General features: G+C 40.0%; 1 protein-coding gene across 1 annotated transcript in view; it reads right to left on the bottom strand.

Moving 5' to 3' along the window:
• Positions 1 to 7738: 7738 nt before the first annotated feature.
• TRAM1 (translocation associated membrane protein 1) overlaps positions 7739 to 27995 on the bottom strand; it is a 31261-nt gene continuing 11004 nt past the window's right edge. Inside the window, exons 5-11 of the mRNA XM_047783774.1 lie at positions 27530 to 27588; positions 25814 to 25898; positions 17901 to 17971; positions 17690 to 17794; positions 16732 to 16875; positions 16070 to 16230; positions 7739 to 9308 (exon numbers count right to left, since the gene is read on the bottom strand). Of these exons, the coding sequence (XP_047639730.1) occupies positions 9235 to 9308; positions 16070 to 16230; positions 16732 to 16875; positions 17690 to 17794; positions 17901 to 17971; positions 25814 to 25898; positions 27530 to 27588 (699 nt within the window). The 3' untranslated portion in view covers positions 7739 to 9234. The remainder of the gene's footprint in view (positions 9309 to 16069; positions 16231 to 16731; positions 16876 to 17689; positions 17795 to 17900; positions 17972 to 25813; positions 25899 to 27529; positions 27589 to 27995) is intronic.

Genomic DNA, 27995 nt, shown 5'->3' with positions numbered 1-27995 from the left:
CTTTGAAAAAGAGCAAGAGTCCGGGGACTTGGGCCTCTACTTGTTTGACCATATTTTTACAGGCTCCGTTTTCCCTCTCTAACCTCTCTCTCATGGCCTGTGCTCACTCATTCTATGAATGACACGGCTACCAAGTGGCATTACAGGGATGTCACTGGATATGCCTTTTCTGGAACGAGTTGTAAAACAAGAGTCTAAAATGTGACTTGTGATGCTCGAAGAGTTTCATTAGCGGCCATACAGTCTTCCTTAGGAGGTTGAGACAGGCTATTTGAAGAGTTTGGGGTCTTTTTCAAAGGAATTGTGTCTCCACCTGTAGGTCTGCGGGGTAACAGAGGCCAGGGGGTAACAAGTAGAAATGAAACAAGACACAATGACACAGGACACAATGTGGGCCACTCCTCAAACCCCAGCCAAACTCCCCTCTTCTCTCTATGAGAAGGGAAATGGGTTTGGCTGCACTGAGGTGGGGATGTGGGGGGGTGGATGCCAGGGAGAAGGGGACAAAGGGATGATGAGGGAAGAGTGAAGGAAATTTTTCCTCCTTTGGTGCCGCCAATTCTGCACAAAGTGGAGCTTGTGTCCACTGTGATGGGCTGTGGGTCCTCTCATCGACCAGGCTGTTCCCTCCTAGTTCTGCCACCCTCAATCCCTCAGGCCCCTCAGAGCTGGGCCCCCTTCACTGGATGTTGTGGTCAAGAAAGAACACAGGGAGGACTTCCCATTGCGGCTCAGTGCTTAACGAATCCAACTAGGAACCATGAGGTTGCGGGTTCGATCCTTCGCCTCTCTCAGTGGGTTAAGGATCCGGCTTTACCGTGAGCTGTGGTGTAGGTCACAGGCTCGGCTTGGAACCCACGTTGCTATGGCTGTGGCATAGGCTGGTGGCTACAGCTTCGATTAGACCCCTAGCCTGGGAACCTCCATATGCCGTGGGCGGGGCCCTAGAAAAGACAAGGAAAAAAAAAAAGGAAGAACACAGGGAGCCTTCCTGTATTAATTTTCAGGAAATTCAAGGAGATGAGAAAAGGGAAGTTAAAAAGCCTGTGCTTTAAGTTTTCAGGCTTTTTGTATTTTGTTTTTTGTTTTTGTTTTGTTTTGTTTTTAGGGCTGGACCTGCAGCATATGGAGGTTCCCAGGCTAGGGATCAAATCAGAGCTGAAGCTGCCGGCCTACACCACAGACACAGCAACGCAGGATCTGAGCTTCATCTTCGACCTACACCAGAGCTTACGCAATGCCGGATCCTTAAACGCACTGAGCAAGGCCAGGGATTAAACCCACATCCTCATGGATACCAGTTGGGTTCTTAACCCATTGAACCACAACGGGAACTCCCTAGTCTCAGTTTTAATTCCCTTACAAGAAATCTCACTGGTGGGAGCTTCTGCTGCTGAGTGGACAGCTTGGATTTTTGCCTGAGCTAATTGGGTCTTGACATATATGTGCCAAGTTCTTTGAGTGGGTGTGATACCTGAGCACCTGGGATACAAATGAACTGTTTTGTATTATTTTTTTCTATGTTCTTTCATTCCAAAATTTTAAATCAAATTCACGGAGCCTTGAATACAACCGCATGCCAGCAAGGAAAAGAAATGCACTTCAAAAGTGGGAAAAAAGAACCTGCTGTTTGATTAACATCATTATATTAATGGGTTAGTCAACATTTACTCAGAACCCACTGGGTACAGAATGTAATAGGCATATGGGAATGTTACAAAAGATACGGGAAGAATTTTTTTTTCTGCCTGCAAAAATCCAACTAATTTAGCCTAATGGAAAACACCAGCTGAAGACATATGAGAACAGCTAAGAATACCAATAATGGGGACTGGCCATGACCACTAAGGACAGGTAAATTTCGATTGCCCAGGACCATGGCTGAAGGCTGGCTCAGTGGGCATGTCCTCAGACCCACTGGCAAGGAAGCCACCTGGGGATGTTGCAGCATCTTCCTGCCAAAATCTGTCCACCAGCAGGCCTCATCTTTCTTCGTCCCTCTAGGAGTAACCACACAGGTCCATGTGGTGAACTTGAAATTCTGGTATCCTAACCATAATACCTGATTTTATGTAATGACATCGGGGTCCCACTGCACGCAGGGAAAGCTGAGGATGTGTCAAATTAATGGACACTACCTTGCCAAGAACAGAGGTTTGCAGAGTTGAAGGGGAGGCAGAGTAGGGTAGGAATGCATTAAAACTAAGATTTTTCTGAAATGAGATTCACTGAGTATAAAATAGCCCTACCTGACTGATAACCTTTTTTTTTTTTTTTTTTAAGACAATTGGAAAATTCAAGAAGAAACAAATTTTAAAGCCAGGCTTTCAGATCAGGGAGTGATGTCTGGCTGTGTTCAGCTTACTTCCTCCCATTGGCCATTCTACACAGCAAATCATAAAAAAACGTAGGGCTTCTGCTTGGCGTTTTTGAAGCCCACGGTGTGAAATTGGAAGAGAGCTATTTTAGCTGAAAGTGTGGATCCTGCATAAAGAGACAGCTGAAATAATCAACCCTTAAAAAAAAAAAAATCACAGGCTGGAAATGTTTCCTCTAGTAGAGAATTTGTAACATTAGTAAAAAAAAAAAAAAAAAAAAAAGGAAAAGGAAAGAAAGGAACAAATGTCAAGGACAGCTGGGTTAATGAGTACAGCGAGTACAGCTGCTCCTGCCCACGGAGACCAGAGCGCTGACGTGGCTGGAGTGTGAGTGGAACACAGGGATGGTGACTGCAGCCGCCACCAGGGGGTACTTATTCCACGTCCAAAGGTAATAGCATAATAGCGATGACTGGCACTTTTAACCAAACGAGAGGCTGGGCTGTAATTAGAATGCTGGCGTGCATCAAAATACAGTTAAACAAGGAGAGCTGTGATTACTTAAACCGGAAGCTACCTTCTGCAAGATGACTTCGCTTTTCAAATTCCTTATTGTTTTAGTGTCCATTGAAGAGGAAAACAAAAACCCAAAACCTACAGGGCATGCAAAATATATAATAGCATCTGTAATAGCATTATATAAGATGCTATATAATAGAATGAGATAAGCCTGCTTTCTGTAGAATGGCCAATATTTAGAGATGTGCTCTATAAATTACAATGAAAATCACTGCAGAATATTTCTCACTTCAGAAAGAGATTTCTTTTGTGCTAAATGGTGATTTCCCCACCTCCACCCTGGTTCCTCAGTAGCATTGTCTCTGCTTTGAGACTGAGTTGACCCATCATGCTAGGGTATCAATGGAGAAATGACCTCTAGGCTGGAACTGGGCTTCTATTCACTGAGAATGACTGATGTACCATTTTGCAAGTTCTCTTTGAAGGTAAAGTTGAACCAAGCCTCACATAGTTTCTTTTGAATTCTTCATAGCTTCCTATGTGTATTAGGATTTAGGTAAATCACCAATCTTCTCACGTTCTCCTAGTAGTCAGTCCTATAGAATTGAATTCTTTTTTTTTTTTCCTTTTGTCTTTTTTTTAGGGCTGCACCCCGGCATATGGAGGTTCCCAGGCTAGGGGTCCAATCGGAGCTGTTGCTGCCGGCCTACGCCAAAGCCACAGCAACGTGGGATCCGAGCCGTGTCTGCCACCCACACCACAGCTCATTCCAAAGCCAGATCCTTAACCGGCTGAGCGAGATCAGGGATTGAACCCGAAACCTCATGGTTCCCAGCTGGATTTGTTTCTGCTGCGCCACAACGGGAACTCCTGAATTCACTTTTTAAAAGCTATACCAAATCTTTCACTTTTCATTTATTAGCAGTGATACAGTATAGACATTTCCCTTCTGATCTGAGTTACAAATAACCCATGTCTTACTGTTTTGTTTGTTGTGAATGGAATCAGCAAGAAAGAGAGAAGATCAAAAGATCACTAGTAAACTAGTTTGACCAAGGTGCATTAAAAAAAATTAATCCCTAATGGTTCTCATAAGGAATTTTATTATAGTTTCTCATATTTGAGGGAGGAAAAAACTGCTAGTCCAGAAGTCAATTAACAAATAGACAACAGACCAACAACCCCAGGCTTCAGATTTTGGTCTCTTTTCATGTATTATTCACACTGAGGTTTCTATCCCACCCCTCACCCCCTAACCCCACTCCATCCAGGCCTTCCAGTCAACTTGCAGAATTGGAATTTCTGGGACATTTTATGAGATCAGTTCAAATTTCTCTTTCTTTCTTCTTTTTTTTTTTTTTTTTTGTCTTTTGAGGGCCACATATTCGGCATATGGAGGTTCCCAGGCTAGGGATCTAATCGGAGCTGTAGCCGCCGGCCTACACCAGGGCCACAGCAAAGTCAGATCGAGCTGTGTCTTTGACCTACACCACAGCTCAGGGCAACTCCGGATCCCCAACCCACTGAGCGAGGCCTGGGACCGAAACTGCAACCTCATGGTTCCTAGTCGGATTCGTTAACCACTGTGCCACGACGGGAACTTCTCAAATTTCTTGATAAACATGATCTCATACTACCCTCTTTTCCTTTCCCAGGTAAATATTCTCCTTTACCTAATGGAGCTTAATTCTTCCCATTAGAAGGTAGGTCAACTCTAAGCAGCTACTTAACAGTCCTCTAGAAGTTGTAGACGCCACCTAAATGAAAGTCTGGTTTCATAAACCATAGATATTGGATTACAAAAAAATCATTCTTGGGAGTTCCCATTGTGGCTTGGTGGAAACAACCCCGACTAGTATCCATGAAGATGAGGGTTTGATCCCTGGCCTCCCTTGGTGGGACAAGGATCCTGCATTGCCGTGAGCTATGGTGTAGGTCACAGACGGGGCTTGGATCCGTGTTGCTGTGGCTGTGGTGTAGGCTGGCAGCTGCAGCTCTGATTTGACCCCTAACCTGAGTGAGTTAGGAGTTCCATATGCCGCACCTGTGGCCCTAAAAAGCAAAATAAATAAATAAACAAAATCATTCTTTAGAAACTCTATGTGCTATTTGCTTTTATATTTACTGTGTTGCATAAGCATAAATGATTTGGCACTGTCTTGGAAGTTTGCTTTATGGATTTTCACACTGGGTAAGAGTGTCTGCAGTCTTCCAAGGATTAAAAGGCTGTGATGGTGGCTTGAACCTCTCTTGCAGCATCAATACCCGCCCCCATCCCACAACCAAGGGCAGCAACCATGGAGCACTGTACTTGGCCTGTGAGTAAGAGTGCTCATCAACCTTGTACAATGGGGCCTCATAGGGATAAGTAGTAACAACTAAAATGACAATATTTACTATGAGCCATTCAGTCCCTATGCTGTTTGTTGCAAACTTATGAGCTAACAGCTAACATTTAATAAGCATCAGGCATGGAGCTGTGCACAGTCTGTCCTCAGAACTACCTCATGGGGTAGGTGCTATTATCTCAGGAAACCGAGGCGCAGACATTAATTAGATCATACAGAGCTGACTGATGGAGGAGTCAAAGGTATTTTTTTTTTAGGGGTCAAGATTTGAACTCTGCTCAGTTAGTCTTATCAGTATGTACCTATTAATATTAATGGAAATCAACAAGGTTGTTTATCACTTGAAATTCTGGTCTTCAAAACAAGGGATTTCTTTCTTTGCCCAATATACAAAGTTAAGTTACCAAGAGTTATGTGATGGAGCCTAACTAAGCCTCTTAATTTTTTTTTTTCTGACTTGCTTGTTTTTAGGACATGTAAAGGGTTTTAGTTCAGCCTTAAGCAAATACAGTAATAAACTTTTTCTTTTATATAATGATTTTAATTTTTTTTCCACTATAGCTGGTTTAGATACAGTAATAATCTTTTCACTAAAGATAGTTGAGCAGGGCAAACTGGCTTAGCCCTTTCATGAACGACACTGGGTGAAGCTGGTTGCCATGTAGCACACAGATATCTAGTGCAGCTTTTTGCAAAGCAAGTTGTTAGGTAGCACGAGACTAGTTTCTAACTACTGGGCTCTCCACTGTCTTCACTGAGTACAGCTGAGCCATGGCAGGCTGCTGCCCTCTGTAGTAAATGGCCAATGGCTTTACCTGGTGCTCAAAGCCCTATTATCAGACTTGCCTTCTTGCCTCTCCTTTCATCCCAGTGGTCTGTGCTGTAGAGCCAGGGCTTCTAAAGGTCATAGGTGGTGCAACCCCCTTCCCTCTCTTCAGGCTCTGGGTTACTTTAATTCTCCCTCCTAACCCATGCTAACATCCACTTTGAAATTCCCAAAATTGTCTTGCATTGAAGTTTTAGAGTAGATGATTCTTTTTTTTTTTTTTTTTTTCCCCTAGGGCCGCACCCTCAGCATATGGAGGTTCCCAGGCTAGGGGTCGAATCGGAGCTGTAGCTGCCAGCCTACACCAGAGCCACAGCAACTCGGGACCCAAGCTCCATTTGCGACCTACACCACAGCTCACGGCAATGCTGGATCCTTAACCCACTGAGCGAGGCCAGGGATCAAACCTGCAATATCATCGTTCCTAGTCGGATTCGTTAACCACTGAGCCACAACAGGAACTCCCTTTTTTTTTTTTAAGAGTAGATGATTCTTAACTGAATCACTGATCCCACCTCGGCTTTTGGGGGAAAAACATGTCTAAGAAGAACCCTAGATTTTTCCAGGGATACTTTTAGGGCCACTCTTTAAAAAATGCCAACAGGTGATCAATATTCATGTTTTTATCAGTGTCCACATACAGACAGGCAGCAGAGTTAGTTTTCAGTGAAAACATTTGGCAATACCTTGGAGATAAACTGGCTATTGCTAATAACTGTGCCACAAACAATTTTTCTCCCATTTCCTCACCTACCCAAGCTTTGCTGCAGCATTAGTTCTGCACTTAAGGACTACACCACAATAACTTAATTTTCCAATGTAGTTAATACATTTGTTCTAGAATAATCCACCTGGACTACTCACAGCCATATCCTAACATGTAGGCCAAGAAGGCATTTTATGGAGGGAACGACAACCCCAAAATGGCAAAGCAACTAGTTCAAGGTCGCTAAGTGAGGAAGACAGCTGCTGCCCGGTTCAAGTTCACGGTCCTACCTTGGTGCTTCCCATCGGGTCTCAAAGTTTGACCAGAGGCTGGGTGACAGTGGCAGACTCTGCAGGCTTTAGAAGCCAGTAAAGACTTTCCTTGCAGCATTGGGAGGACGGGTGTAGAGCTTATCACTTATAACTACACTTGTGTATACATGTCTGTCCTGTAAGGTGTTAGCTACATACGAAGGGCTTTCCTCCCCTACACCCATAGTGTATTCTGCAGAACACAAATGCTGTAAGTAGTTTCACAGAAAGGTTCTTTGAATGAATGGGAAACACTACATGTTGTGTCCACTGTCATCATTCCAGGTGAGGCAGGAAGCATGTTTGCATATAAAGGTAAAAGAGACACCTTGAAGTTTAACTCAATAGTCCTTGAATTTACTTGGTTATGAACCATTTTCTCTCCCACTTGCCCTCATAAATAATAAATGAAACTAATTATCTTTTTTGGCAGAACACATTTTTTAGGAAAGGCTATTCTAAATGTCTATCAAAAGTATACTTTTTAATTTATTTATTTGGCTACACCCATGGCATGCCTGAGTTCCCAGGCCAGGATCGAACCCATGCCGCAGCAGTGACAATGCCAGATCCTTAACCCACTAGGCTACCAGGGAACTACAAGAGTATATACTCTAAGCATTTGTACATTTTAATGAGATTATAAACTAAAATACCATAAGAACCAAAAACTTGCTAACAATGAAGAAAAACATCCAGGATACAGCTTGTGAAAGTAAAAATTTTTATTCTGATTGATTTCTCAATGTATAGTTTGATATAATGCCAGTTTTCAATGGCAGAGATTTGGTTCCACTGAAACTCCATGATGCTACAGAGAGCTACTACTTTTTCCAGGAAGTAGGTAAACAGTTGGAAACAGAAAGCACAACTTTCTAGCAGCATATGGCAACTTATTAAACGGCAGACGTACTAGGTCTGCAACTTTTATACTAAAAATGACGCAAACATTAGCTGGTGACAAAGTGAGAAGTGGGGAGCAAGATGTGAACATCGAAAGGAGTGATATACGTCCTGTAAAGACAACAAAAACCCAAATAGAGCTATAAAGATTTTAAAGGATAATTATAGAAAAGGGAACCAAATATTTTACTCAAATGTTTTTTAGAGCCTTTCTGTAGAGATACAAATATATATATATTTATCCAAAAATATGTTTTATACAGATAAATGTTTCTCAATTAAAGATGGGACCAAAGCTATAGTTATAACATAAAGCACTGTCTTTTGTAAGACTATTTATCCCCCTGAATTTTCAATTTAAGTTAGTGCATTAAATGTTTTTCAAATATAATTACCTGACATCTTTTTATAGATATAAATCAAGTAGGCATTACTTTTTAAAAGGGTTTTCAGGTTAAACAGTATTTTTCTAAGATGCTGTGCATATCAAACTTATGACAAGCCCCATTAAGAATCATTATTAATAAATGTATCAAAAAGGGCTCTGGTCAAATTTTCTTTATAGTAAATAGTTAATTTTCTGACTTACAGTTTATAAGTGTTGAAAATGCACAAGAAAATTTTATTTCACAAGTACTTTTATGTTAATATAAGATACTTTGATTCAATACATATGGCAATAAATCTCCATATGTTGTAACCAAAAGTATGTTTTTTTTCCCTTAAAAAATGGGGATGTAACATTAACAACCACTATAAAATAAAGCACACAATTATTCTGGTGAATTTACAAATCTTTTTTCCCATGTGTAAAGGCTACAAAAATTCCTAAAAATTAGAGAACACTGAAAACATATTAAAGTTTGACATCCAACTTTGTAGTATTTCCATTTTACCCTGAAAGATAACTTAAAAAATATGACCTTGCTGGAATAGGCCATCTTGCTAATATAAAAAATTGGTGAGAGCAAGAAATTGTTGTCACTGATATGTAGAATTTTTGTAAATAGTTCTCTCTCCAAATCATTAGAAAAATGCTCAAGGATAAAAAGACAAATAAAATATGGTGGTCCCTAAACTACTTTGAAGGCAGGTAGCTTAGTCTAAGCTAAACTATTTTTTTCACTCATAGTCATCATCCTCCCCTCAAATGCCCTTTAAAAAAATGCATGAAACCGTACAATAGCAAGAATCAAAGAGCACAAACTGTATTTTCAAGAACAGAAAAAAAATCTCTAGTGCTGAAAGATATAGTAAAAAGCAGATTTCTTTGGGGACATTAATCAATTAAGATTATAATTCATTATGAAGATTTCTCTTTTCTATTACGGGGAGAGTCCGCTCCATTTGAAGTTACTGTTCCATTCACACCATTTTCTGAAAAGAGAAAAAATTCAAGATTACTTTCTTTTGTAAATAAATGCAAATAATATTATCTTTATACATACAGGTACCTTTAGAAAAGAATATTTAAGACCCAATATATACTCCTGTGCCCTTAGGTAAAACTTACTAGTCCTTAATCTTTGCTAGTATTTAACCAACCATGAAACCTAGTAACATGTTAAACATAATAAACTGAAAGCAGTAAATTAAAAGTAATTACAATATGTTAATCATATCTCAATTTAAAAAACAGTTAAAAAAGGAAAGTAATTACTATTGAAAGCATGGAAAAAAGTTATCAAAGACAGAAAAACCTAAAAAACAATTACAAGAATTATAAAGGAGACTGCAGAGCAATACTTTTGGTAGAAAAAAGGAACTTTTTCACATTTGGCAGCAGACAAGGGAGATTCTTGGGGATATGCTTCTTTACAACATATTAAAAAAGTTGCTGTTGGAGTTCCTGTTGTGGCGCAGCAGAAACGAATCTGACTAGGAACCATGAGATTGTGGGTTCAATCCCTGGCCTTGCTCAGTGGGTTAAGGACCCGGTGTTGCCGTGAGCTGTGCTGTAGGATGCATATTTGGTTCGGATCCTGAGTTGCTGTGGCTCTGGCGTAGGCCAGCGGCTACAGCTCTAATTTGACCCCTAGCCTGGGAACCTCCATATGCTGTAGGTGCAGCACTAAAAAGTTTTTTTTTTTTTTAAAAAAAGATCTATTATGGCATTCTTTTTCAAACTATGATGGAATAATTGAGGTCAGACCAACCCTCCCTCCAAAAATATCTGTAAAAGGCAAACACAAAAATGGCTCTTTGAAGGCACTGAGAAAAAAAACCACACAGGCTATGGATGTTTCTCCCTCAAGGTCTTTGCCAACTACTAAATGTGCACACAGCAGGCAAGACTCAGAGAAATCAAGCAGAGAGTAACCCCTAAGAAAGTACAAAGTTATACAGAGAATTGGGAAATCTCATGATAGGGAGACAAAAATATGAATTAGGAGCCTATCAGAGAGGAAAGCTCCTAGAACAGGTGATGTCCTAGGAACAAGGACAAGTGGGAACAAATCAGCTTCTGTGACACAGAATGATCTACCCATATTCAATCAATCCAGAGTTTCTACTAATTATCCAGAGTCTCTACATGCTTCTACACAAAACATCCAGATTCAATTAAAAATCACCAGGTGTACAGAAGATGAGACCAAATGACTGAAAACTAAGAGAAAAAGAAAAAAGCAGAAACAGATCCTTAGGGTCATCTAGATCTGGAGCTGTCAGACAGGGATATTAAAAGAAGACATCACTGAACTAGAAAAATACTCAGACTGAAACTCAGAAAAAAGGATAGAAAAGGCAGAAAGAATGAAAACATATAAAGGGACAGGGTAAAAGGACTTAACACATGTACTGGAATCCCAGAAGGACAGGAGAAAGAGAATGGGGCAGAAGCAATAGCTGAAGAAACAATGTTGAATTTTCCAAAAATAGCAAAAGAAACCAAGCCAAGATTCAGGAAGCTCTACACAACATAGAGCAGGACAAATACAAGGAAAATCATACCCAGGGACATCATAGTATAACTGTCAAAAACAAAGATAATAATCATCAGACTGGATGAAAAAATTAAAATCCAATTACATGCTGATTACAAGAGACATAATTTATATTTAAGGACGAAGAAAGATTTAAAGTAGATAAACATAGAAAAAGATACACCATGGTAATTTTTACCATAAGAAAGTTGGTGAGCTGGAGTCAAGTCAAACTAGAGATGAAGACGGACATTTAACAATGAAAAAGGACAGTTTTCACAGGGACTTATAACAACCCCAAATTCTGAAGTACTTATAACACATCCTCAAAATATTTAAAGCAGAAACTACAAGGAAAAATGGGTCAATACCTCAGGCAATGACTGACTGAACAAACAGAATTCCTGCTACCGAGGGAGAAAGATACAAGAGACTGAACAACACAAACTGATCTGGCACCTACCTATAGAACAAGTGCCCAAGAAACACAGAATACACATCCTTTCAAAGCCCAAACCGAACATTTACCAAAACTGAACACATGCTGAACCATAATGAAAGTTTCAACGAACTGAAAATCATTCAGAGTATGTTCTTTAACCACAGTGGAATAAAGGTGGAAATCAGTAGCAAAAAAGAAAACTAGAAAATGCCAAAATCTCTGTAAATTACACATTGTACTTAAAAATAAATCCATGGTCAAAGAAGTTATCACAACTGGAATTATAAAACATTTGCAACTGAATAATAATGAAAAAGATATACAAAAACTTGTGAAATGAAAGTAAAGCATTGATGAAAGGGAGGTTTGCCCTTAATTACAAGTAATTCATAAGAAGGGATGAAATTCAATGATTCACCTCAACAAGTTAAATTACAAATAACAAAATAGCAAATTAAACCCAAAGAAAGGGAAGAACAGAAATCAATGATACAACTGAGAAAACTGGCAAAAGAAGACAAATATTGGTTCTTGGCTGATGGAAAAGAAGAGAGAAAGACAGGAGTTCCAATCATGGCTCAGTGCTTACAAACCCAACTAGTATCCATGAGGACTTGGGTTCAATCACTGGCCTCAATCAGTGGGTTAAGATCCGGCATTGTTGTGAGCTATGGTGTAGATTGCAGACATGGCTTGGATCCTGCGATGCGGTGGCTGTGGCGTAGGCTGGCACCTGCAGTTCCAATCTGACCCCTAGCCTGGGAACTTCCATATGCTTTGGGTGTGGCTCCAAAAAGACAAAACAATAAGTTACTAACACAGGAAATGAAAAACGGAAATCACTGCTGTTCTACAGGCATTAATAGGAGGATATTATGAATAGTTGTACATCAATACATTTTCCAAATTTAGATGAAATGGATACATTCCTTGAAAAACACAATTTACCAAAAGGGATACAATAAGAAAGAGAAAATCTGAATAATCCTATCATCTATTAAAGAATGTTGAGTCTATAGTTAAAAATCTCCCCTTAAAGCAGAGTCTAGGTTTGATGGCTTCTCTGGTCTTTCCAAATATATATATATATATATAATTTTTTTTTTTTTTTGCTTTTTAGGGCTGTACCTATGGCATATGGAGGTTCCCAGGCTAAGAGTTGAATAGGAGCTGAAGCTGCTGGCCTACACCACAGCCATAGCAACGTGGAATCTGAACCAAGTCGGTAACCTACACCACAGCTCATGGCAATGCTGGATCCTTAACCCACTGAGCAAGGCCAGAGATCAAACCTGCATCCTTATGGATACTAGTTGGTTTGTTATTGCTGAGCCACAATGGGAACTCCTTTCCAAATAGTTAAATAAAAAAATAATGCTGGAGTGCCTGTCGTGGCACAGTGGAAATGAATCTGACTAGGAACCATGAGGTTGTGGGTTCGATCCCTGGCCTTGCTCAGTGGGTTAAGGATCTGGTGTTGCCGTGAGCTGTGGTGCAGGTTGCAGACATGGCTCGGATCTGGTGTTGCTGTGGCTCTGGCGTAGGCCAGCGGCTATAGCTCCGATTAGACCCCTAGCCCAGGAACCTCCATATGCCGTGGGTGCAGCTCTAAAAAAGACAAAAAAAAAAAAGCTGATATTACCCAAAGGACAAAACTGCCCAATACTTTTTTTATAAGGTATCCCCCCCCCGCCCCAGAAAAGGGCTATAACTGTAACTCAATCTTTTACATGAACACAGATACAAAAATCCTAACAATATTGAAAAAATCGATCCAGGTAAAAGGGATATATCATCAATCTGGGTTTATGCCAGGATGTAAGATTGGATTTACATTTGAAAATCAATACATTTATCCCAAAATTTACACCAAAATTTATGGATAGAGATGTAAAAATCCTCAACAAGGGAGTTCCTACTGTGGTGTAGTGGAAACGAACAAGACTAGTATCCATGAGGATGCGGGTTTGATCCCTGGCCTTGTTCAGTGGGTTAAGGATCCAGCGTTGCCGTGAGCTGTGGTGTAGGTCGCAGACACAGCTCGGATCCGGCGTGGCTGTGGCTGTGGCGTAGGTTGACAGGTGCAGCTCCAATTCAGCCCTTGGCCCAGGAATTTCCATATACCACAGGTGCGGCCGTAAGGAAAAATCTTCAACACAATACTAGCAAGCCAAATAAGCAACGTCTCAGGGGGATTATGTACTTGACCAACTGAGATTTATCCCACGACTGCAGTGTTGGCTTAACATTCAAAAATCAATTAACATAATCCATGATATCAACAGAATAAAGGACAAAAACCATTTGATGATCTCTATAGATGCAGATAAAGTGACCAAATGTAAGGTTCTTTCATGATAAAAATTACCAAGTAGCAATAGAAGGAACATTCTCAACCTGATGAAGCCCATTTAAGAAAAGCCCACAGATAACCTTATACTTAATGATGAAAGACTAGATGCTTTCCTGCTAAGATTAGTAATAAGACAAGGATGTCTCTTTCCACTAATTGTATTTGAAATTGTTCTGGAAGTTCTAGACAGGGTAATTTGGCAAGAAAATGGAATAAAAGGCATTCAGACTGGAGAGGAAAAAGTAAAACTATCTCTATTTGCAGATGACATGATCCTGTACACTGAAAATGCAAAGGAATCCACAAAAGTATTATTATGTAATAAAGTAAAATCTAAAAACCCTAGTAAGTACAACAATGTTGTAGAATACAAGATCAATATGTGAAAGTCGACAGCATTTCTAAACACCGGCAATAAACAACCCAAAAATGTAAGTAAGAAGACAATTTCATTTACAATAGAATCCAAAAGAATAAAATACTTAGGAATAAATTTAATGAAGAAGTACAAGACTTACAGACTGATAATTATAAAATTTAATTGAAAGAAATTAAAGACGACCCAAATAGACAGAAAGACAGCTATGCTCATATTCTCCATGGCAATCTACAGATTTAAGATAAACCACATCAAAGCCCACCTGGCTTTTTTGCAGGAATTGACAAACTGATTCTAAAATTCACATGGAGAATGCAAGGCACCCAGAATAACCAAAACATGGAAAAAAAACAAAAACAAAAACCCCAAACTGGTAAACTCACACTGCCTGATTTGAAAACTTACTACAAGACAAGGGCATAAGATTAGACACACAGATGAAGAGAACAGAATGGAGAGTCGAGAAATAAATTCTTACTGTTATGATTAACTGATTTTCAACACGAGTATCCAAACAATTCAATAAAGATTAGTCTTTTCAACAAATGGTGCAGGGACAACTGAATGTCAACATGCAAAGCAATAAATGTAAAATGGTGTAGCCACTTTGGAAGAATTTTACAATTCCCCCAAATGTTAAGTATACAGTTATCATTATGACCCAGCAATTCCACTCCTAGGTATATAACCACGACAGTGAGAAAAACAGGTATTCAAACAAAAACTTATACATGAATGTTAACAGCATCATTCATAGTAGCCAAACAGTGAAAACAACCCAAGTGCCTATCAACTTATGGATAAACAAAATATAGTATATCCATACACTGGGACACTATTTGGCCATAAAAGGGAGTGACGTATTGGTACATGCTACAACAGGGATAAACCTTAAAAACATGCTATACGAAAGAAACAGCTGCAGAAGATGACACATGTATGAGTTCACTGACACGACATGGAAAGAAAAGGCTAATCTCCAGAGACGGAAAACAGGTACGTGGTGGGCACGGCAACGAAAGGCGTGGGCAAGGACTGCTCATGGGCAGGAGGTTTCTTCCTGGGTGATGAAAACGTTCTGGAATTAAGACAGTGCTTTGCGCAACTTTGTGAATATACCTAAGAACCACTGAAACATACACTTTAAAGGGTGAACTTAATGTTACGTGAATTATACTCCAATAGAGCAGTTATTAAAAAATATCACTGAGAGAAATGAAAGATAATCTAGATAAGTGGGAGGTATAGACCATATTTATGGCTTGAAATACTCAACTCTCCCTCAACTGATCTATAAATCCAATGTAATTTTAATTCAATATCCCACTGAAGTGTTTTGTGTGTGGAAATTGACCAAGATGCACTAGAATTTATATGAAACGCAAAGGGTCAAGAGTTGCTGATACGGCCTGAAGAAGGACATAAGGTATTAGCTCTAAAGACCTAGAAGGGGCAAACCAGAGCAGATCTGTATTTTAAAATGGAATTCCCCGCGTTACAGTTCCAACTGTTAACACCAGAAGTTGAACAAAATGACTGCATTGTTGATGGGTTTTCAACCAAAAGAAAGAAGGAGAAAAGAGGTTAGATACAGATGCAAAGATGAAGGATCAAAGGATCAGAACTTATTAAAAAAAAAAAAGCAGTTATACTTGGGACTAAAGGGCAGATGGGAAGGGGCTAAAAAGAGGTTTTGTTCTTTAACTATGGGTAAGATACCTGAAAGTACAATCACTCTCCAGGTTAATCATTCACCAAAACTCCCCATGCATGCCCTGGTCCACAGTGGCTCAAAGTCATCAAGCGTGGAAAACCTGTGACAAAGAACTTGAGTGGACAGCTCTGGAAGGGAGTAACTGACCCCAGGGAACCACAAAACTGTAGGATGAGGCAAGATAATTTTGTTTCTAATTTTGCTAATAAGTAGAATAAACTTTCCTTTAGAAGATTTTAAACCTTAATAAGATTATAAATAAGACTCCACAACATTTAAAAAAATGTTTTCTACTTCAGGTTTTTCATTGTTTACTGAATACAAACCTGTTCCTTTTCTAGAAGATCTGCCTTTTGTCACTATTGGTTTCTTCTTCACAGTTGGTGCCTGAAAAGTAGAATGTTCTCTCCACCTCCGAAGCTGAAAATTAATGAACTTCCACATCATGAACGCCTGGGTAATGCAAATGGATGCCAGAACGGCAATTCTGAGAATATGAAGAAATAAACAGAAAATTAGAATCCATCAAAACCATGCCATTGAATAGTCTATCCTGCTTTGGAAACATTTAACTTAGTGCTAAATTCCCACTGTTGACAAGTTTACGTTAATAATTACTGCATTAATAATTAATTCCAGAAGTTAAATAAATGCCTCTTTTTTTTTTTTGACTGCACCCACAGCCTACAGAAGTTCTTAGGCCAGGGACTGAACCCACACCACAGAGGAACCAGAGCCACAGCAGTGACAACACTGGATCCTTAACCTGCTGAGCCACCACAGAATAAATAGAATAAGCTACCTCCTAAATAAATGCTTCAGTACTTCAATTTAGACATGAAATTGTAACAGGTATGAAATCAAATCGAATGAATATTTCCTCGAACCCTGATGTTTATTCCTTTACTTTTTCAGATGATTCTATCATAAACTGATAATACATACTGTACAGTACAGAAAAGTGAGAAGAAAGTTAAATTGACTGTACCTAACAGCCAACACATTGAAGTTTCCAGTACTGAAATCCAGCTTCTGATTCTCTGCTCTTGCAAGGCCAAAGCCAACAGTGAGTACCGAAAGAATTAAAGTCAGAAGTCTTCCCAAAACAAACAGAACTGCCCACAGAGAAAATCTGTGAGAAAAATGTCACAAGTCAGTTGCACAACATTGCAGAGAAAAGATACTAGTAGAAATCAGATTCCTATTAAATAAATGCACATTAAAACAGCATTTTGTATTGTTCTGCAAAAATGACTCTGAAATAAATTGTTCGTATTATATCACATTCTTGGGGATATATAACATATCAGCATACCTCACGTTCTAGAAGTCCAGTAAAGAAATGTTTGATTTTTTGTTTAGTTGATCTCTTTTTTTGTGTAACAAAACTATTAAGGATTCTCAGAACTACTGGTATACGGAACAATTTTGGAAAATGCTAGATAAAACAAAACAAAAGCTGTGTATTTGATTCTCATGAGAGAACTACAATTCTCTAGTTTTACTTTTTTTTTTTTAAAGGATTTACGCTCTTATCACTTCAATTCTGTTTTGAAGTTCAATATTCCGGTCAAAATATTTTACTATCTTTAAGGCTCTACAATCTACTATTTCAATTTCTTCTGAAACTTTACTCTCCCCTCTTATTCCTTCTCCCAAAGAAAAACATACACTAAGCAAGACAGAAGTTGTAACAGAAAAGTAACCCTTCTAAACCCTCAAAATTACAAGTTCTAATATAATATCTCCATAGCTAAGAAAGACTCTGTCTGAGAGAACAAAATACCAACTTCAATTGCTAAATAGTGTCATTTTATTTAAAGGTGCTACTAACCACTATAAAACAATGTAACTGCCCACGGCATGGACCTTGGCAATAGCATGGGTCTTGGCAACACAGGCACTGACTTTAATTACACAAGAAATAGAATGGCTCAACAACTTACCCTTTCTGATACTTTTCATCACTAAAATAAAACAGGCGAGAAATATGGAAAAGAAACTCAACAAAATAGTGCAGCACCAAAAGAACAAGTCCTAGATGATTCAAGCTGTTAAAAGAACACATTTAAAATGACACAATTAATTATGAATTAAGACAGATTAGCATACGCTTTGCCCAATCCAGATACACAGCCAAGAAAAATCCCAACTCACTTCAAAAGATAAGCTCCGGCAATGTGAAAGAGGTAAAGGCCAATGTAGACGAGCTGACGAGGAATATCTTCCTGCAAAGAGGAAATTGTGTAATAGGTTAAAACATGGTGGAGCAGTTCTGCTCCGAGGAGCAGTGTGGCAAAGTGAAAATGCACCATCAGAGCAGCAGGCTGTGGGCCCCAACTGCTCGCCCCTGTCAGCCACAGTCCTTTAACCTCTCCTGCTTGAATCAGAGGGACCCACAATCCCTTTCAGGACTGAATCTGTGGTTCTTTTGATAACAAACGTTTGTTAAATGACAGTATTAATAACCATAATGCCCTTATAATATTAAAATTGCTCTGTTTATACCAGCAGAGATGCTTGTTTACCTAAACAGAATTCATATTCTTTATCTTGTGCTTTCATCTCATTGTCAGTTAAGTCACTAAAACCAAAGGTTAAACTTCACCTTCTCACTTAGGATACGACTTATTTGTATAGTCCTTCTCCTCTTAATAAGCCCACAAACCAGGTATCCAGACTTTATTTTTGTTTCTTTTTTTCTTCCACAATCCCTTCTGACCTGGTTATTTCAGAAACAGTGGTCTTCAAAGACATAAGTTAAATAGATCATGAAATGCCAGTGAAACAACACATTGTATTATTTTATGAAAATTTTATCCCAGATTACGCACACATACACACAAACAGAATTATGATGTAAACTCTAATTTTTCTTTTTTCTTTTAAATGGCTGCAACTGTGGCATATGGAAGTTCCCGGGCTAGTGGTTCAACCAGAGCTGCAGCTGCTGGCCTATGCCACAGCTCTAGCAATATGGGACGTGAGCTGCATCTGTGACTTATACTGCAGCTTGTGGCAATGCCAGATCCTTAACCCAATGAATGAGGCCAGGGATCGATGCATCCTCATGGATACTAGTTGGGTTCATTACTGCTGAGCCGCAACAGGAACTCCCAAGGCTCCAAATTTCTAAGGGGGAAACAGCACCAGGGGGACCCTCAATACTTCTAGTAAAAGCTTTTTGGTTTTTAAATTGCTCACTATTACATAAAAACAAATTTTTTTTTGGTCTTTTTTTTTTTTTTTCTTTTTTGCCATTTCTTGGTCCACTCCCGTGGCACATAGAGGTTCCCAGGCTAGGGGTCCAATCGGAGCTGTGCCACAGCAATGCAGGATCCGAGCCATGTCTGCAACCTACACCACAGCTCACGGCAACACTGGATCCTTAACCCACTGAGCAAGGCCAGGGATCGAACCTGCAACCTCATGGCTCCTAGTCGGATTCGTTAACCACTGAGCCACGACGGGAACTCCAAAAACAAATGTTTTAAAAAAGAAACACTGGGAGTTCCCGTCGTGGCGCAGTGGTTAACGAATCTGACTAGGAACCATGAGGTTGCGGGTTCGGTCCCTGCCCTTGCTCAGTGGGTTAACGATCCGGTGTTGCCGTGAGCTGTGGTGTAGGTTGCAGATGCGGCTCGGATCCCGAGTTGCTGTGGCTCTGGCGTAGGCCGGTGGCTACGGCTCCGATTCAACCCCTAGCCTGGGAACCTCCATATGCCGCGGGAGCGGCCCAAGAAATAGCAACAACAACAACAACAACAAAAAAGACAAAAGACAAAAAAATAAAATAAAATAAAATAAAATAAAATAAAAAAGAAACACAAATAAGTTTTAAAAACACGCCACTTAGTAGAGAACATCAACTCTTTTTCCTCTCTAACAAACCTAAAAACACTATTATAAATCGTAAACAGACTAGATTTCAAAAAGACATTCTAGGAGTTCCCACGTGGCTCAGCAGTTAACGAACCGGATTAGCATCCATGAGGATGCGAGTTCCATCCCTGACCTTGCTTATATAAGGTTAAAGATCCAGCACTGCCATGAGCTATGGTGTAGGTCACAGATGCGGCTTGGATATTGCAATGCAGTGGCTGTGGTGTAGGCCAGTGACTACAGCTCTGATTGGACCTCTAGCCTGGGAACCTCCATATGCCGCCAGTGCAGCCCTAAAAGATAAAAAGACCAAAAAAAAAAAAAAGGGAGAGACATTCCATTTCTTTTAATTTTTATCCTTAAATCTCAATCTAATTGAGGCAAAGTTGCACTTGCATCGAGGTACAGACAAATCTTCTTCCCTAAATTCAGAATGAACTTTGCATCTCACCCCGCTTTTTTGATAGCCAACTGCATCAATAATGGAGTGAAATACCATCACCGCTTCCATCTTGACAAGCTTCAAGTGCCTAGCGAGACCTTTTCCAATGATTTCTTCGCCTTCCTAAAGGACAGAATACCAAGAAACCTTTTTCTAAGCATTGGCGAGGTTAGCCTTATACAAACTGACCACTGTCAGCAATGTTTGCACACTCAAAGCCTAGCCAGAGAAAATGTAAAAATACATGCGTGACCAAGAAGCGCCCACTACAAGGAGTGGCGGGGAGTGTAGATTACAGGCATTCCCATATTACTTTAAAAATATGAAGGTAACGGGGGTGGGGGGGATGCAGCATAATTTTTAGAGTGAGAAACTTTTATGTAGAGTCCATTTAGAAAATGGCTGCTTTTAGCAGGCCTGTTCTAGGTCAGACTTCTCTGCCATTCTTTAATTCCCCTGGGGCTGGCACGTCTGCGGGCAACAATAAAGACCTTGCCCAGCACCATGGTCTCTGGGGTGGACAAGTTTCCATGGGGAGTGTGGGTCAGGGGAGAACAGAGGAGGCCGGATGAAGAGGCAGTTAGTTCATGGTGTCAGTTCACTGGCCACCTTATAGATTTCAACAAGGGTCAGCACTGTTCCAGAGTCTCGAGTCCAGAAGGACATTAAAGTGGCTGAGAGAAAGCTATTTTGGTTTTTCAAGATATTTTCACACATTATCCTATGATTTTGTTATGTAGACAAACTTCTAACAGGAGCCAAAAATGAAATTTTACTAATTTTTTTGGTATAAAGATTAACAAACTTTTAAAAATACTTGAAGAGAAAAAATATATGATGAAAGTGAGTTATTAGACAAGTCTGCCAAGTTCTGATATATTCTTAATGCTAATGTTCCCATAGTTTATATAAGGACGATGTTATGCAGTGATGACTTAGGATTCTTTATTTTTTTTTTTTGTCTTTTCTAGGGCCGCACCCGCGGCATATGGAGGTTCCCAGGCTAGGGGGTCTAAAGCCTACGCCAGAGCCACAGCAACTCGGGATCTGAGCCACGTCTGCGACCTACACCACAGCTCACGGCAACGCCGGATCCTTAACCCATTGAGCAAGGCCAGGGATCAAACCCGCAACCTCATGGTTCTTAGTCGGATTCGTTAACCACTGTGCCACGACGGGAACTCTGGCTTAGGATTCTTGATAGTCTTAGTTTTTCATGGGAAGTCTAATAAATATAGTACACTTGAATGAAAACAAAGTCTAAAATTATAAATGACTTCAGGTAACACTTGTGGTTGTTGTTCCAACATCTTTTTATTAAAACAGTCAGATATATCCTTTAGTAAATTTCTATTTTTTATAAGAAAATGCTTATCTTAACTAAACTGTACTAAAAAACAATCTTTACTATAAACTCAATGTCACATGTAAGGCAAAGATTTCCCCCTAAACCACAGACCAATATCATATTTCAATCTTTCCAGGAGTTCTTATGGCGCAGCAGAAACGAATCCGACTAGTAACCATGAGGTTGTAGGTTCGATCCCTGGCCTCGCTCAGTGGGTTTAAGGATCTGGTGTTGCTGTGAGCTGTGATGTAGGCTGGTAGCTACAGCTCTGATTCGACTCCTAGCCTGAAAACCTATGCCTCAGGTGTGGCCCTAAAAAGCAAAAAAAAGCAAAAAAAAAAAATCCAAAGCTTTCTTATTACAGAGATCTATATTGATTATTTTGAACAGCAAATAAATGTTTGAGTAAGATACGCAGCCCGCAAAACTCAATGTCACTTCTAAATGCTTCCAGAGATCTAGTGGAGGAATCAATTAAATAGAAGTAAAGAGGTTGTGTTCTGGAAAAACTGAGTTAGATGAGTCCAAAAGTAGTTCTAGTGATGAACAACAGGTATTAACCACAAAGTTTCATATGAAAAGTGCGACTACAACCACTATGAAGTAGGAGTCGGGGAAAAACATTTTTTCTAATTTAATATACTTTATATGGCATACGATTATGCGTCTGGATAATTAAACCAAATAAACTGTTAGGAAAAAAAAACGTGGTTATTTCATCCATACCTCCCTGAAACTTCGTATTTTCAAGTTGGTTAAGAAATTACATTTTGGGGAGTTCCCGTCATGGCTCAGTGGTTAAGGAATCCGACTGGGAGCCATGAGGTTGTGGGTTTGATCCCTGGCCTCGCTCAGTGGGTTAAGGATCCAGCGTTGCTGTGAGCTGTGGTGTAGGTCACTGACGCGGCTTGGATCCTGCATTGCTGTGGCTGCGGTGTAGGCCGGCGGCCTAGTCTGGGAACCTCCATATGTCGCAAGAGTGGCCCTAGAAAAGGCAAAAAGACAAAAAAAAAAAAAAGAATTTACATTTTGAATCCTCTCCTGGGCAAAACAGAGAATTACTTATTTATATTGAAGCATATATATATTATATTACAAGTAATTAAAATATTCTTCTTAAAAGAAAGTTACTTGTGACTAACAGCCTCTTGAACTGCTACTAACAGTGCTCCTTTCTCCATTTCTTTGTAGGATTGGTTCAAAACAATCACTGTACTAGTTTTCTCCAGTAAAGAGTTCTTCCAAAAATAATTTTTATAGAGTAAATTTTAAGAAACTGTTTAACACATATGCAGCTGTTACTTTCAAATTATGCTAATTACTTGCAACAGTTACTTTCGACTGTCATATGTAGGTGTTAAAAATAGTTTCAGTTAAGTTCTAAGTTATGCAAATTAGTCCATAAAAATTAGATTGCATTTCTGGAGAAATGCCATCTGGCAGGAACTGGTAAGAAAAGAGCTTTGAGAACTAAAGTGAACAATTACTTTGAAATGTCCCTCTTTACTTACATGGTCAATGAACAAGATATAGATGTATGAATTAATAACGAAACCCAGATGTATTATGTCCAAGGGTATAAAAGTACATGAGGAAAGCTTTAAATATCTGAGCCATGGTACTAAGACATCAAGGAGCCATGACGGTCTCAGCAGCACTGCCTACCAGAACTTTCTGCCATGATGGACGCACTCTCTATCTCTAATCCAAAACAGCATAGAGGATTTCCCGTTGTGGCTCAGCAGTTAGTGAACCTGACTAGGATCCATGAGTATGCGGGTTTGATCCCTGGCCTTGCTCAGAGGGTTAAGGATCTGGCGTTGCCATGAGCTGTGGTGTAGGTGGCAGACAGTGCTCGGATCTGGCGTTGCTGTGGCTGTGGAATAGGCCGGTGGCTACAGCTCAGATTGGACCCCTAGCCTGGGAGCCTCCTTGTGCCGAGGGTGCAGCCCTAAAAAAAAGACAAAAGACAAAAAACAAAAACAAACAAATAAACAAAAAGCCAGTGGGGCTGAAACACAGAAAGTGAGAGGAAGTGGATTATAAGATGAGATAAAGGACACTAAAAAAGACCAAAAAAACAAAACAAAACAAAAAAATAGCAGAGAGTGAAGCCATGTGTGGCAAATGAGCACTTGTGACAGGGCTGGTGTGACCAAGAAGTTTTGTTTCTGATTCATTTAAATGTGGCAGGGGCTGCCGTTTTGGACTGTGCAGCTTTTGGATGCCTATGGTTCATACTCAGTGCTTACTGAATATGAAGGGTTATTGGAAATGGTGAGTCAAAGACTTTTATCTTAAGACAGTTCTTTTTTTTGGGGGGGGGGAGTTTAGGGCTGCACCCATGGCATATGGAGGTTCCCAGATTAGGGGTCGACTCTGAGCTACAGCTGCCAGCCTATACCCCACAGCAATGCGGGATCCTTAACCCACTGAACGAGGCCAGGGGTTGAACCTGCATCCTCATGGATGCTCAAGTACCTAGACTCATGAACTAACTCTTTAGGGTATATATAGAAATAAGTGTTTATAGCTTTCGAGAAGGCAGAGATAAAATGGTCCCTGCAAGGGTGGTTATATTTCTATTTTGGAAAGCTTCTTCAAGTAAGAGGATTTTTAAAACAATGCTTTAAGTGTGGAAAAACTTAAAATACATACAACAGACTGTAATAAATCCCCATGTACATATCATTCAACATCATGGTTGTTAACTCATCTTTAGACTTCTTTTATCTATTGCCTCATCTGCATACCATTTGATACGTAGAGATTTTAAAATAATTTCTCCCCCAAAAAGAGAATAAAAATACTTGATTAATATATTAGAGAGAAGAGTTCCCGTCGTGGCACAGTGGTTAACAAACCCGACTAGTATATATGAGGTTGCGGGTTTGATCCCTGGCCTCGCTCAGTGGGTTAAGGATCCAGCGTTGCTATGAACTGTGGTGTAGGTCGCAGACACAGCTTGGATCTGGTGTTGCTGAGGCTCTAGTGTAGGCTGGCAGCCATAGCTCCGATTAGACCCCTAGCCTGCGAACCTCCATATGCTGCAAGTACAGCCCTAAAAAGACAAAAAAAAAAATAAATAAAAATAAAAAAAATATATTTATATATATGAGAAAACTGGTGTGCTGGGATTATAAAATCAGAGAGTGTCAGTGTGAATGAGGCCCATTGAGGGAGCAGAAGAAAAGGGGACTGGGAGGATTCCTGCTGTGGCTCAGCAGTGACAAATCTGGCTAGTATCCATAACGATGTGGGTTCGATCCCTGGCCTCACTTAGTGGGTCAGGGATCCGGCGCTGCAGTGAGTTGTGGTGTGGGTTGCAGATAAGGCTCGGATCCTGAGTTGCTGTGGCTGTGGTGCAGGCGGGCAGCTGCAGCTACGATTGGACCCCTAGCCTGGGAGCTTCCATATGCTGCAGATGTGGCCCTAAAAAAAAATAAAGGGACCAGGGGAGGGTGGCGGGCACAGATGGGAGAAATGTTTAGAGCACAGGTGAGCAGCTCAATTTAAATGTTTTTTGTTTTTTTTGTTTTTTTTTTGTTTTTTTTTTTAAGGAAATATAGAAACTATAAACTACAAAGGAGGCTACTGCAGTGCTCTTGTAGTTCACTTACCGTTCAAACGAAGCAGACAAACATTTTTCCCACCTATTTCAGGAAAAGCTTCAAGGTGAATGAAGCTTTTCCTGAACTTAACTATGGTTTACTTTTCTTAATACTGATTTTTTCTTTGGGACTAAAACATAGTACCATTAGTTGTAGAATAATTAATCATTTTGGTCTCACTTGTGCAACTGCAAAGAATACCAATAACAGAAAATGAATATTACATTTTAAGGTTTGTTTAAATTTTAATTTATTTTAAATATAGTTTTAAAATGAGATACTGGCATGTCTAAGGTCCCCCCCAAAGTTAAAAATAATTACTAAAGGTTTTTTCAAAAAACACCTAAGGATACTTTGTTTCTGTGGAAAGAGAGGAGGTGAGGGAACCATGGGGGAAGGGTAGAGGTTAGAGACATGAGGACATCTCTCTCTCTCTTTTTTTTTTTTTTTTTGCCTTTTAGGGCCACACCCGTGGCATAGGGAGGTTCCCAAGCTAGGGGTCGAAACCGAGCTGTGGTTGCAGGCCTACAGCACAGCCACAGCAACATCAGATCCAAGCGGCGTCTGCAATCTACACCACAGCTCGAGGCAACACTGGATCCTTAACCCAGTGAGCAAGGTCAGGGATCGAACCTGTGTCCTCATGGATGCTAGTCAGATCTGTTTCAGCTGAGCCATGCTGGGAACTCCCAGGAAATATCTAATTTTAGAAAGACTTTTCAAAAAAAAAAAGGAAAAAAATGAAAAATGACAAGACAATTTTTAAAACTCTAAGGTTCTTGCTTACTTTTTTGGTTTTCTGGAAGTAGAGTTCAGGAAAAGCATGAAACCAGTATGCCAACTGTGATATGTAGAAAAACTTCATTTGAAATCTGTACAACATAAGAAGGTAAAAAATATCCTTTAAAGCATAATGGTTTTAAAGAATAAAGTAAAAACAAACACTGGAAATCAGGATCTATTAAGGAACTGCCTCGATGTCATCATTTCAGGTTCCCTTACAATACTCGTGTACTTTACACAACTGTCCAACAGCCACCCCCTGCCCCAGCTCCCTAGGACCTCTCCACCCTCAGTCAGTTCCTCTGGAACGAACAGCAGAAGCAAAGCCATTACCTGCAGAACTCTGTTAACATGCAAGCGAGTTGTGAGGAAGCAGTCTCTTACCTATTAGTTAATTGCTACTGATGAGTATGTCATGGTAGCTACTGAAAACATAAGACTCTGAGAGAATCAAATCACAGATCTGTAAGGTTTCATCAAAAGGGAAGTTGAAGGGCAAAAGGATGGATGGAAAAGTGAAAGTGCACAGATCTAGCATCACCTGAAACTGGGATGGTCCCAATTTCAAACATGCCCTGGCTTTTCTTTTTTAAAGGGAAATACGGTAACTCGGCCTGGTTCAGACATCGAGAGTCCAAAGAAACGGAAGCCCACCAGGATTCAAGAGAGGAGTAAGGCATTGGCACCCTCCCCCAGGAGACGATCCTAATCAGCCTAGAATCCAGTCTCCTCCTCACAGCCCACCCCTCCAGTCCTCCTGCTTTCTCTTGGTTCCCCCCGGCCTCTCCTCCAGAGGTCTAACAGGACACAAAGCCGCTCTGAATAATCCCGGGGGGTGGGGAGAGGGAGAAGGTACAGTTTCACACACGTATGATGTCTATCTCCTCAGTCTATAAGAGTGTGCTGAATGAATATAACTTTTAAAAGTTAGAATGGCTCAGGAGAGTGGGCAATATTGCAGGGCCATGTTATTTCCTCCTTATCTTTTTCTCCAATTCTCACATCACAATGCACTTACTGAACACTGTGTAGATGATAAGCAGCTACAGCCTGGCACAGCAAAGGAAATAGAAGACACAGTACTTGCTTGACAAGTACACAGACATGCTTGGTGGGCCTGGGTCTAATATAAAACTTACGTAAATGAGACAATTACAGAACAGCTAGGACAATGTACAAACCTAAAATACTACACACCAAATGACAAATTCAGGAAAGGAGAAGCCAATATAGGCTAAAGGAGCAAGGAAAATATGGACTAGAAGTCCTAGAGCTGGGCTTGAAGAATGAATAACTGTACAGAAACCTCAGGGCCAACAAAATAAAAAAAGAAACAGCCCCTACCCTCTAGTTTATAGTGTGAGAGACTGAGAAATGGAAGGAGTGAAGAGACTGAGGGCAGAGAAAAGGAGCCCAAGTATGCAGAAGATGGATCAGCAACAAGAAAGGATGAGGGAGAAGAAAGGGAAGACAGAGGATTAAATCAGGATTACTGCGGAAATCAGTAAATCAGTTTTCTATGGGTAACCAACACGCTGAAAAGATTACATACATGAACAAAGCACACAAGACTTATTTTTCTTATGGTGGTAGGACTGCCAAAGACATACCTATTGTATGAATCTGCCTAAGGTCCTAATGAGAATAACAAGAACAAATCCTGCTTAAAAGTGACTTGCATGGTGCTTAACTAAGAAAAGCCCACCCAAAACTGACTTACGTCATCAGATTATGGGGATAGGCCCTCCACAGGATAGTTGGGTCTGAAATGTAGTTTTCCTAAGAGAGAAGATACAAAAATTAGCTTAATGAATATGCAAGCTTCTTAAAAAATAATATAGTGTTTTCGTTTCTTGCACATTTCTAATTCTCCACATCAAGTTCTAAAAAGCCTATCAAAGTCAAACTTTTTAGATGTTTGTTATTTTCCATTCAGTTCAACTGCTTACTTGAGTGTAATGAAAATCAATTTGAGTGACGTAAAGTCAAATAAGACATAATTTCTGGGTTTCGAAATTCTTTCAATCCAGTAGAATGAAAGAGACATGTATGCAAACAAACATAACACAACCGAAAAACAGTAATGGTACAGAACAGGGTCCAGCAGCTACTGGGGGGGTGAATGCTGTCTTGCGTAATCAGGGAAAGGATCAGGAGGTAGCATCGGAAAGGGGACAGAAGATCAA

This window comes from Phacochoerus africanus, chromosome 6, assembly GCF_016906955.1.
Source record: "Phacochoerus africanus isolate WHEZ1 chromosome 6, ROS_Pafr_v1, whole genome shotgun sequence".
NCBI classification, from domain to species: domain Eukaryota; kingdom Metazoa; phylum Chordata; class Mammalia; order Artiodactyla; family Suidae; genus Phacochoerus; species Phacochoerus africanus.
The sequence above is the reverse complement of the archived record's forward strand: the minus strand, read 5'-3'. Positions and strand labels throughout refer to the sequence as shown.